This window comes from Cucumis melo, chromosome 11, assembly GCF_025177605.1.
Source record: "Cucumis melo cultivar AY chromosome 11, USDA_Cmelo_AY_1.0, whole genome shotgun sequence".
In the NCBI taxonomy this organism is placed as follows: Eukaryota; Viridiplantae; Streptophyta; class Magnoliopsida; order Cucurbitales; family Cucurbitaceae; genus Cucumis; species Cucumis melo.
The window spans coordinates 15,518,631-15,531,172 of record NC_066867.1 but is presented as its reverse complement, the minus strand read 5'-3'; the positions used below and the strand labels follow the sequence as shown (position 1 = coordinate 15,531,172).

The following is a 12,542-nucleotide window of genomic DNA, read 5'->3' as shown; positions in this document are numbered from 1 at the left end:
AATTTCATTCAAGCTAGAAAAAAGAAAAGGTTTCACCAGGTCTAGGCAAGTTACCTCTTCTGAGGACTCCATTTCTGACTCATCACTGGGCATATTTGTTACTTGAGACCTTGAAGTGGCAGGAGGAGGAAGAGGTGGCAGCGTTAATGATGGTGATGGTGGGGCAGGAGTGGAAGGCGGGAGGGGTGGGGTGGGCAGAGGCAATCGGAATGGAGCTGGGATGTTCATCTTGTTCATTAAATGCAGCACCTACAATCAAAAAACTAAGATGTAAGTATTCATTTCAAATATGCTCCAGAATTCAAACGTATAGATTACCAGTTTATTTGTAGTAACCTGAGTGTAAAAGCGAGGGACAGCTATGAGGGCATTAACAATGTTGGTCAGGATATTACCATCTGGAGGAGGATACGCATACCTAAAAAAAGTTTTTACCAAATCTTATTGAATGCACAACCAAGTACACAATTGGTCTCACAAAAGCTTGGTAAAGAACAGACTATTTCGATTAGAACAATTACAATGCTAAATAAAGAACCCAAAGTAAAATAGTATCTTTTTGTTAGTGATATACAATTAAATTTGCCTTCAACCACTAGCTTAAGCTTTTGGGTGAATTGGTGAAATATGGTATTAGAGCAGGTGGTCCAGAGAGGTCCTCTATTCAAGCCCCTACGATGTCGTTTCCTCCCCAATTAAAATTGATTTCCACTTGTTGGGCCTTTCAAATATTTCAAGGCCACAAGTGAAGGGGAATGTTGGCGATATATAACTAAATTTGCCTTCAACCACCAACTTAAGCTTTTGGGTGAATTGACGATTTAATATTTTTAAAGAAAACAAATCTAACCAAGACATTACCTCTTTGGATCTTTCTTAAAGATAAACCAAACCTTTTTTCTTTTTGAGAAAAAATTAGTTCAACTAAAGAGGACCCCATATCCAATATTGTATCATCACAACAGGTTTTTGAAGCCCAACGAGAAACATAGACCCTCACCAAAGACAGTGCCCCTCTCCACACCTCAAATCACTCTATTGTTCCTCTCCTCTCAAAGATCACATAATAATGCACAGATCCTGTCAACAAGAAAAAATGGCTTTTCTCTTCAAAAGGCGGTGGAGGAGCTTCGCGATCAGCAAAGCTCCCTCTGCCTAGCCTGCGAGATATCTAACTCTTTTGTGCATGTCATCCTTGCGCAAGGGTCATGCTAAACTTCTCTTTATCGTTCCAAATTTATTGGAAGTCCCTAAAGGGACGCAAGATATCTAACTCTTGAAAGAGATAACTCCAAATAGAACTAGAATACTGGCACTCCCATCGCAGGTGGTCAAAGTTTTCCTCCACCTTCTGCCAAAGGATACAACAAAAGGGACTCACAAACAAAAACATCTTTCTCATTAGCTTAACCAAGGAATTCACACAACCAAGCAAGACTTGCCAAAAAAAGAACTTGATTTTCTTCAGATCTTAATCCTCCATAGAACATTAAAAACTAACTCGAAAACAGGAGAGGGATCCAATCAAATCCTAAAGAACGACCTAGAAGAAAAGCTCTACCGTTAGAATTAGTGGGCTTGGCCCTTGGGATATTTATGGGAAGATTATGGAAACATTTACCCTAATTCCTAAATCTTGTCCTTTTTCATTCTCTTGTGTATTCGATTTATTCTCCCTCATTATATCTATTATAAAATCCATCAAAAAGAATAAGAGTAACAATATCGTAGTTTTTCTCCTGGTACTCAGGTTTCCACGTAAGCCTCGTTTTTGTGTTTATTGCTTTCAATATGGTATCAAAAACAAGCAATAACGAAACCCTTCAAAATAGTCTAGGAGAAACCCAGGCCGAACCAGAAACCACCACCGCCGCCATCGAAAATTTACTCCAACGGCTTCAAAAACCGCTGATCTACCCAATGGGACCACTCTCGCCGCCCTTAACACAACCCTCCGACCAAAAACAGCCTCACGTGCCTCCCTTGCCAGTCCACCGGTTCATCTCACCGCCCAGCCCAGCCTCCTCTATGTGCCATCGTCTTTCCACCGTCCCACACTTCCAGTCATCCGCAGCCCCACGCACCGCCTATGCCCGCCAGATAGCAACCCTTTACCGCAAATTTGTCAAATCTGTACAGCAACGCACCGCTGTCCGTCGACCCTTTAAACCAACCTTTTTCCTATGAAAACGAGACTGACCAACTCCATAACAGATCGGGGATTGAAGTGGGCGAGTCTTCGGCGCATTCCAAACCAACCGAGTTATTGATGTATTCCAAGAATCCGATAACTTCGCTCCCTAATTTGCCTTCGAATAATATAACTAGCTCTTTGGGACCATCTACAGGGGATTTTTCAGGTGAGAAATTAAATGGGCAAAATGATTTTTCATGTTCCCAATTAATAAAGGTGTTCCTCGAAGGTCACCACCAATGCAGGTTCTTTAAGTGGAGAGACTGTTCGTCCTCCACTAGATGACGCCTTGGAACGACTTTGGAAAGGAAGGACTCACTCATTCGGTCCATGTTGATTAATAGTAAGGAACCTCAAATCGGCAAGCCTCTACTGTACGCAACCACTGCAAAAAATTTGTGAGATACAACTCAGACCCTTTACTCGAAGCGTCAGAATGTCTCTCGATTGTATACACTAAGAAAACAGGTCCATGATTGCAAACAAAGGACCCTGGACGTGACTTCCTATTTCAATAAGCTCTCCCTTCTCTGGCAAGAGATGGATTTGTGCAGTGAGACAATTTGGGACACGCCAAATGACGGTATACAATATGCTAAACTTGAAGAGGCTGATCGTATTTATGATTTCCTTGTAGGACTTAATCCAAATTTGATACTATTTGTGGCTGTATACTCGAACAAAGACCTCTTTCCTTCCCTAACGGAAGTTTGTTTTGAAGTTCGTCTTGAAGAAGACCGTACTAATGCCATAGGTATACTAACTACCCCTGCCACCGACTCTGCTACATTTAGTGCTCGATCCTCAACTCATGATAATGACATGAATAATGGGAAACCAATTCCTGTTTGTGAATACTGTTGAACACGGCAAGAAACAGTGGCAAACTAAGGATCAACATTGGAAACTCCAGGGTTGTCCCCCGGGAGGTAAGAAACGGTTCACCAACGAGAAACAGAACTCAGGGCATGCCGATGTTAGTGAGACTACCACTGCCAGCACTTCTCAGTCAATTGGCTCTACTGCAAGCCAGACCAAGACTCCTACTCTAGGTGTCATTGCTCAGTCAAGTATTCCTCATTCCTTTGGGCCTATTAGTGTTGATAGGTAAAATCCCTAGATTTTAGACTCGAGTGCTACATATCACTTGGCAGATTCTTCGGAGCACTTTACTCTCATTGATTTTAAGCCCCAACATCGCTTCCAAGAACCCTAGAATGTAATTCAGAATAAAGGAGTTCTCCTTTCCAAAGCAAAAGAACATTGTACCATCAACAAATTGTAAATGCCACAAAGCCACCTCTTTAGATCCCACCTTAAAGGGCTATTTTACCCCCAACCCCTCCAAAAAAAATGCAGCCTAAAACATCCACAACCTAGAGAAATGAGAAAGAGGAGACAGAGGATCCTCGATTTCAACCCTCTAGAAGGTTTAATCAAGCCCTTCGGAGAACCATAGATAAGAACCAAATAATTCACAATCCTGATGCATTCCCATATCCACATTGTCTCCATAGAATTTTGGAAAGCCTTCTAAATTACAGCCTTTTTCTTCTTCTTATTCTTCCTTTTTTTCTTATTTGATAAAACGTTGATAAATGAATGAACAAAAGAAAGAGAGACAGCATCTTCAATTTTGTTTCTACTTCTTTGACTCTTTTTTTCTTCCTTTCTTTGACTTTTCTTTAATTCTACCTTTACAAACACTGATACTTCCTCTTAATCAAAGTTTTGAGGAAGAGTTTCTTTTTCTAAAAAAAAAAAGTAAAACAATTGAACAAGGTGAGCACCGTACTAAAGATGCTCAACTTGGTACTTGCAATGCGTTAAGGCCTCACCTCTCGCCTCAGGCAAGCACCAAGCTATGCCACAACAAGACGGATAAAAACACCACTATTTGGGCATTCCAATACAATAACAGCAAATCACTAGTATTCAGCTTCTTACATTAAACACACACCAACTCTGCTTCATGTTACATTCTCACTAATTCTAAGCCACCACCGTAAATTCCCAATTTTATCCATTTCTTAAAAAGTTTTCAGTTTTCACTTGTCTCTAATTGGAAGTATATTAGATTCGGTAGCTAGAAGACTACACCTAAAATGTTGATTTAGTACCTATTGTGAGGCTCGTTTAAACTGTGACATAATAGTGTAGATGCTGAAAACATTTTTGATACAAAAGTTCAACAATCTAGTACTTAAGAACAACTTGGATTTTCAAGAAAATAAAATATTAAATGCATGTGTCATCAACTCCAACTCCTAACCTTAAAGAATTTGTAGACCTAGCATTCACAGTAATACATTAGAAATAATAATGTAAGATGAAAACATTAAATAGTAGTAAAAGAGCAGCATACTCAAGATGAGGAGGGAATGGATAGTCCACACCAAGCCTTGCAGCAATTGGCTCACCAAAATGCAGAGGCCTTGCTCTCATACCCTCATTATGATCTCTACTCCAGTGGTCCTTAGATATGGCACCTTTTATGGCAGCATCCTCCATCTAAAAAGATGAGGATACAAGGTCCTTTCTTGATACAGTTACAAGCTGTTTAAATTTATAATATTAAATCGTTCTGGTACCCTTTCCTCTGCTAAAAGTTCACCAAAAAGATTCGGCCTACCACCATGAAGCATAATATCATTAGTTATACTTCCAAAAGAACACAAAACTACAAAATTTCATTTCTATCACCGAGAGCATATACTCAACAAAAAATATTGCTCTCTTCATAGTTAAAATTGCTTAGGGTTGAAGGAAGTAGATACTGATTGCTAATTGCTATATGATATTTGACATTCCAACAACATTTTGTAGAAAGATAAGGCATGCTTACAAAAGAAAAAACAAACATTTAATCATACTTGGTGAAACGATACAGATTTAAGAATCTCTCAAGGATGAGAGAGTTGGTTTTCATTGAAATATGAAGGAGGGAACACATAGTATTTATAAAGTTAAACTAAATCATAACAACTTAAATGAAGAAAACAAACTTCAAACGTAAATAACAAAGTTTTCTTTAAGGGAAACTTATTCTGTTAACATGGCCCCCCAAACGAAGGCTGGAAGCATGAGTTTGCTTATGAAAAAAATGAAGACAATCAGTTGTAAGTGGTTTGGTAAACAAGTCTGCAAGTTGTTGCTGTGTAGGAACAAATTGCATAATAAAATCTTTCCTGGTTGTATGTTCTCGAACAAAGAGGAAGTCTATCTCAACATGTTTAGTTCACCCATGGAAAGCAGGATTTCTTGCCAACTGAATTGCAGAGTTGTTGTCACAAAGCATTCGAGGAGGATTTGTTCCAAAAATCTGAAGGTCCTTTAGGATTTGTCTCAGCCAGCAGACTTCAGCAACAGTGATGGCTAAGGCTCTGCATTCGGCTTCAGTTGAGCTGTGTGACACTGTGGTTTGCTTCTTAGCTCCCCAGGATATCGGATAAGGGCCTAAGAATACTACAAAGCCAATCGTAGAGCGCCGATAATCTTGATCACCAGCTCAATCTGAGTCTGAAAGGGTAGTTAATTGAAGGGGGTTGGTTCAGGTTCTTTGAAATAATAAGCCAGAGGTATTTGAAGACTCTTTTTGCATAAGGACTCTTTTTGCAGCTATTAGGTGTGTTGTACGTGGAGAATGCATATGTTGAGACAACTTCCCTACAGAGAAAGAGATCTGTCTGTTGAATGTTAAGTAGTGTAGAGTGCCAATTACTCCTCTATAAGATTGAGCATTTTCAATAGAGCATAGGTCACCAACATCAAAGGGTGGATGAAGAGCCATAGGTGTAGAGCAAGGTTTTGCACTTGACATTCCATACTTCTTCAACTTTTCCACTGACACCTCCAGAAAACCAAACTTTGCCGTAAGTCTTTGATGTACTTCTGCTAAGTTACATGAAAGCCTCTTGAGGTGTACTGAATTTCTAGGCCAAGGAAGAATCGCAAGTTGCCAAGATTAATCAAATCAAAGCAAGTTTGAAGCTGGGATATTAATTTAGAGATGTACACTTGTTGGTTTCCTGTGATTATAATGTCATCAACATATAATAACAAGTGATGGTACCATCTGAGATTTTGGCAAACAGAGAAGAATCGGCTTGGGATGCAACAAAATCAAGGTTTAAAAAATAAGAGGTGAAGCATTCAAACCAAACTTTGGGTGCTTGCTTAAGACCATATAGTGACTTAAGCAATTTACAGACATGGTGGGGATGTGATGAGATGATAAATCCTTGAGGTTGTCGCGTATAGACCTCTTCTTGAAGTGCACCGTGTAGGAAGGCATTCTTGACATCTAACTATCTAAGTCCCATCCATATTGAGCTGCTAGTGATAAGATGATGCAAACAGCCGGCTTTTTAACTACTGAGCTGAAGGTTTCTTCTTAATAAATGCCTTCTCCTCTATGGTAGTCTTTTGCTACAAGTCGAGCTTCATGTCCAGCAACAATGCCACGTGGGGTTCGCTTGACTTTGTGTCACACCCCGTTTTAGGTTTTCCCCTCTAACTTAGATCGTGGTATGAAAACACTCTTTGAAAACAACATTTTTCAACCTAAAAGCCAAGTGAACAAATTTCATAAAATTCTATAGAATTTTCAGTAGCATCTCCACTAAAATATGTGTTAATCAAACCTAGAAAGAGAGGAAAATTTCACTTCTATATATATAATCTTCAAACTCAAGTGTCTCACCACACACTCATCCAAAGTAGTCGAGAGTCTCAATCAAAGTTCATATCCAAACTAGGAATTAGTTACAAAATAATTACAATCCAATAAGAATCTCTCAAAACACACATAATAGTGTGACTCTCGCTACTTCTAACCACCCAATGATGCAATACAAAACTTAAATATATACATACAAAAAGAATGAGAATCTACAATCAATGAGGGAGAGCTCAACAAATGCTTGGTCCTTGACTGCTACTTGGGGGGAAGAAAAACATTGAAAACGTGAGCTAAAACTCAGTGAGTGGCAAGTTGTTTAGAAGTAAAAACTCGTAAAACATGCTCCCAAAACTGTTTAAATATGGCATCGATAATAAAATAATAATTAAAACGTTAAAATCGCATATTACTATAAACCACAATTACTTGCCAACAAATTTGTACCATAGCAGAGCGCCTAAATATATGGCCAAGAATAGCTCACACACGATCAAGGAATCATGTGGCCAAACTAAGTTCACGCGTATTTAGTACTTGTCACAATAGCAACTTTTATCCAATTAATCATGGTAGCACATTAAATACACGATCGAGAATAGCTCGCGTGTGATCCATATCCACAAGGAAACACACGGCCAGACTGAGTTCACGCATGTTTAGTATCTGCTACAGTAGCAACCTCCATATCCATGCTCCTATGTGCACATAAAGCCACCCACCATGGGTTAAGCTAGGCCCGAAGCCAATCATAATCCTTTATCTACGTCCTCACCTAGGCTCAGGTTCTCGGATCTCCGGTCACGGCCTCTTTCACCCCGAAATCCCCTGAGAACCATAGATGGCGCTACGAAAACACATTCACGTAGCTTTCGGGAAATCACCTTCTCGCTCCTTATAAACATCGAATAGTCATATTTTAAAACCAAGTACAATCAAAAACTTGAAACACATTTTTATAAATTCAAGCTATACACATTCTTAAAAACCTGATGTGTAAACACATCGTTTAAGCATAAATGAAACATAGTCATAAAAAGGTTTAGGTCAAGGTAGTTTTCAAGTGATATCATAAAATAACATATATATGTACAAAGAGAACTTAAAAATGAACCACTCACTATCAATGACTCGATCCCCCAGGATTATACACTTTCCCCACTTCAATTTGGCCTGAAACAACAATGTCTCTCAGTTATCTTCACATGTCAAGATGTCACAACTATCTCTAAAACACTTCATTATGACAACTGAAGCTATTTATGGTTCAATGAGTCGAATTCTCACTTCCCTTATTAAACTTGTATCATTCCCCACATGCTTTAATTTATGCTAGAATTTCATTTTTGGACCCTTAACTTCAAACTTCAACCGTTAACACCTTAAGCATCCAACTTAAGTCAATCTTAGTGGGTCTTTTAATTCTATACGCTTTTATTTCAACTATCGATGATTTTTTAGATTTGGTTCCATTGTATCAACATGAGTCAATTAACCTTAAACACTTCATAAGATCCCCTAAACCATTTTATGTTTCAAACTTGTAAAAACAACACCCAAGCGACCAGCCCTTTTTGACCTCTAACGTTCAACTTTAGAACCCGAGTATTATGAATAATTTAATTTTAATGCTTAGACTCAATAGTCATTTAAGAACTCTAAGAAAACTCACTTAAATCACTCCAAACCTCATCAAGAACTTAGCAAAGTAACCTTAACTTCCATCTACAGCACCCTAATGACCTTCCAAATTCGAAATCCAACATCTGACACATGGGTTAACCTATGTTAGCACCAAAATTAAATAGGTACACTACACCACTCCAAAAAGGCTAGAAATTTACCCAAGTTGTACCAAATCACCTAATTTCGAGCTTTTGAGTGGCTGGACAACAGCCCAAACTCTTTTAAAATTCAAACCTAACGTTAAAATGTAATGGATAATGTTAAACTCAAGTCTAAACTTAATGAGCATTCAAAATTCCAAGAAAAATCTTTATAAGTATCCAAAAAATCTTACCAAAGGCTTATCGAAACTAGCTTCGATGGACTTTTAAATTCAGTCCTAACGTCCACAAATCATGCGTTATTCAATATAAGCACCAAACTAAGATAGGTACTCAAAAGCCACCTCATAATGCTTATAACTTTACCCAAATCTACAAGGGAGAAAATTTTCAACGACTACCTGTAGGAACGGGACTCGGCGCCCGACAATATGTTACCCCCGACGGCAGGCGATCAAATAAAATTTGGCGGCTGGGATGAACGACGAAAGGACTTCGCACACGTGTGGCTTGCAGATCTCAGCGGCAGAGCATCACGAACGATGGCAAGAACTGCAGCGAAAACTATCGCTCTGATGGCCTCGAACGGCGGCGTGTGGGTGGAAATCACCGGCGAGTTAAGAGGCGCAAGGGGTGGCTGTGTGGGGGCGTCGGCTGAAGGAGAAGAAGAGAGGAGTTTCGGGCGTATCGTCGACGACAAGGCGCGTCGTCCCCGGCGTGCGTGGGAGAGGTGCGGGCGGGTGTGTCGTCGTCGGTAGTGTGCCGGCGTGCGAGAGAGAGGGAGAAAGATTGTTTGCGGAAGAGAGCAACGGAGAGAAACGAAATTTCGAGAAGGAGTGCGTTTGCGCGCGTTCAACCAAGCAGAAAAACACTCTTTTTCTTTTCTTTTCTTTTCTTTTCTTTTTAACTATTTAATAAAAGATAAAAGGACCATTATACCCTAACGATAAGTGATTTATGATAATGTGTCTTTCACGTGCAAACTACGATAGTTTGCATTCATAAAATGTGTTTGGGCTGCGGATCATTACGATATGTGTTTTTCATAATTTTTTTCTAAAATCTATACGGTAGACTCAATACACAATTTTCATAAATTGATCTTATTAAATAATTTTGATTATGGTATTCGTTCAATAAATTTAACATCAATCATGATGTGTCATTATTTTTTTCATCATATATATTGTAAGTAAGATTCTAATTACGACGTTTCTAGCAATAATTTAAGCTTTAATCTTGTGTTTCTATTAATCTTTTTTTCCATGCATATATATTTGTCATGAAATGCAATATTTTTCTTAATCTTCTTAATTACGATACTTATTTCTTAAATTAAATTTTCTATTATTAAATCGTTACTTTCACCACTTTTTTTTTGCATGCATATATATGGTATATCAAACGAAAAAAGCTTTTTAAATACGACATTCATATCATAAATTAAGCTTCAATCTTCCTTTTACACTAATCTTTTTTTCATGCATATATATTTTCCATGAAATATAAATATTTGCTTCAAATTAATTTCTTTAATCTTCTTAATTATGATATTCATTTCATAAATTTAGCTTGAATTGTTATTTTTCACCAATTTATTTTTGACGTATACATGTAATGGAAAACATATAATTATAAACTGATATTATTAAAATTATTGTACTAAAATAAATTAAAAAAAGAACATAAAGAGAAGAGTTATTGAATATATAAGTAAACAATGAAAAAAAGTAATTATAATGCCCATATAGGAAGTGAAAAAAATCTACAATAAACTTTATATATATTTCAGAAAAAAAAAAGGAAGAAGAAGAAGAGCGAAAGAAAAAAACGAAGGAAAAAAGTAAGAATGAAAGAGAAAATTAAGGAGAAAAAAGAATGAAATAGATAAAGAAAGAGTATTATAAAGAAATAAATTAAATAAGAGAGAGAAAAGGAAGTGCGAAAATGGAGAAAAGTAGAAAATGATGTGTGGGGTCCACCTCTGGAAATTTGAAAAGAATTGGAGAATGCAGAAAAATTGGAGAAGTTTCGAATAGTGAAAAATAGAGAAATTGAGGATTATGGAAAACTTACCCCACGCCCCAAACATGGAGTGGATTAACATAACTCACTTTGTTTCTCCATAATTTAGGCCCCAAATGCCCCCATGGTGTTTTTGGTTTCTGAATTGCAAGGAGTGTGGCTAAAATAACTCATTCCTTGTTTGGGGCCCATGCTAAGATTTCCATAATCCTTTTAACTCCCTCTTTAACCCTCTCTCACTCCCCTCTCAATTCAGCATAATCTTTCCCCTATATTTGCGTAATTTTTCTCCCCCTCCATTTTTTCTCCTCCTCCGCGTAATCCTTCTCACTTCCCCCTCTTTCTCGTGTTTTTTCTCTTTTCCCATCTCCCTATTCTCATCCTTATTCGAATTTGAGATCTCAGTCGTTTTTCTTTTCATTTTCGTTTTTGAATCTCATATCTCCGTCATTTTCCTTTTTGTTTTCCTCTCTAAATAATAGATCTCTGTCGTTATTTTCGTTAAATGGTCCATTTTTAATCCCTAACCTCCAATTCCCCTTCTCCTTCTTCGCGAATGGTTTCGTTGAAGGTTGAATTTCCAGACCTTGCCTCTGAAACCCTAATCGTTGTTTGTCGTTGGTTTCAATATATAATGAACTTCTTTTCTCTTTCTTATTTAATACTATTGTGCGGTTAATGAACTTCTTTTTTAAGTTTCTGGGCTCTGGACCATTTATTCCTTTTTAGGATTAATTGTGCACCCTGCGAACGTACAATATAAAAAATATTATATAGTTTACAATATGTATCATATATCATTAAGCATTAAACATCACACACATAATATATAATTAAGCAGCAGACACATAATATTTCATATATGTTACAATATATATTAAATATCATTAAGCAGCAGATACATAATATATTATATATTATACAAAATATATAAAATATCATTAGCAATATCTTTTTCTAATTGTATTGATATAAATTTGTACTTTCACATTTATGTAAAATTTGTTACAAAATTAAAATAAAATGTAAAATAGCACAGATACATTGTTATCTAATATTATGTTAAATATACATGGATATATAATGATCTATTTAAATAGAATACAGTTTTAGTTATGGTGAAATTTTACAAATTAACTTCCATTGTATGAAAATCAATTCAAATTTGATGAAATATAATAAGTATATATAAGTAATTATTAAATTACGTTGAATATATGAAAAACAATGCAAAACGAAAGAAAATGATGTGGTACATATACTTAACTGATTGTAAATAGGAGCATATACCGTAAATTTTGTGGCATATATACTCCATTCATTGTAAACTTTCTTTATTGAAAAAATTTACCGGAAAATTTCACCGGCATACTATATTTCACAATTTCATAAACATAATTAACAATATGAAATGAATATGCAATCACCGAAAAAATTTGAAGGAGATGAACGAAATAAGAAAGAATGGATGGAGAGAGATAGGACGTAGGGAATAATTTTTTAACAAAAATAAATAAATAGGGGTAATTTTGATTATAATATTACCATAATAGAATTAATTGCATACCATATATACATATGATACCTAATAAATGCAAATTTTAATCACAAGTCATGATCCACTTTCCTTATTTCTTTTTTCTATTTTTAATATATTATTAATAATAAAGATGGGTAGTTTGGTTTTTTGGGCTGTACATTTGTGTAAAATTAAAGTCTATTATGATATTTATGAAAAATTTGGCAACATTAGGTCCAACTTGTAACAAGACACCCATATGTAGGCTATAGTAGTTAAAACCTCAAATATTTACTGCTTATATAACAAAAAGAAGAAAAAAAAACTCATGAAGCCACT

General features: G+C 36.6%; 1 protein-coding gene and 1 pseudogene across 26 annotated transcripts in view; both read right to left on the bottom strand.

The window, feature by feature from the left end:
- The window catches only part of LOC103490451 (U11/U12 small nuclear ribonucleoprotein 65 kDa protein), a 33,860-nt gene extending 24,312 nt beyond the window's left edge, over nt 1–9,548 (bottom strand). For 10 of the 26 annotated variants that reach the window (XM_051079062.1, XM_008449960.3, XM_008449963.3 and 7 more), the window contains exons 1-4: nt 9,061–9,546; nt 4,560–4,822; nt 337–418; nt 55–249 (exon numbers count right to left, since the gene is read on the bottom strand). In XM_051079062.1, coding sequence (XP_050935019.1) covers nt 55–249; nt 337–418; nt 4,560–4,705 — 423 coding nt within the window. In that variant the 5' untranslated portion in view covers nt 4,706–4,822; nt 9,061–9,546. Of the gene's footprint in view, nt 1–54; nt 250–336; nt 419–4,559; nt 4,823–7,319; nt 7,767–7,993; nt 8,046–9,060 lie in introns of those variants that run through there. The other 16 variants (XM_051079072.1, XM_051079074.1, XM_051079075.1 and 13 more) reach the window with 12 other exon arrangements.
- Nucleotides 1,166–1,260, bottom strand: LOC127144104 (U6 spliceosomal RNA; annotated as a pseudogene).
- Nucleotides 9,549–12,542: the final 2,994 nt, after the last annotated feature.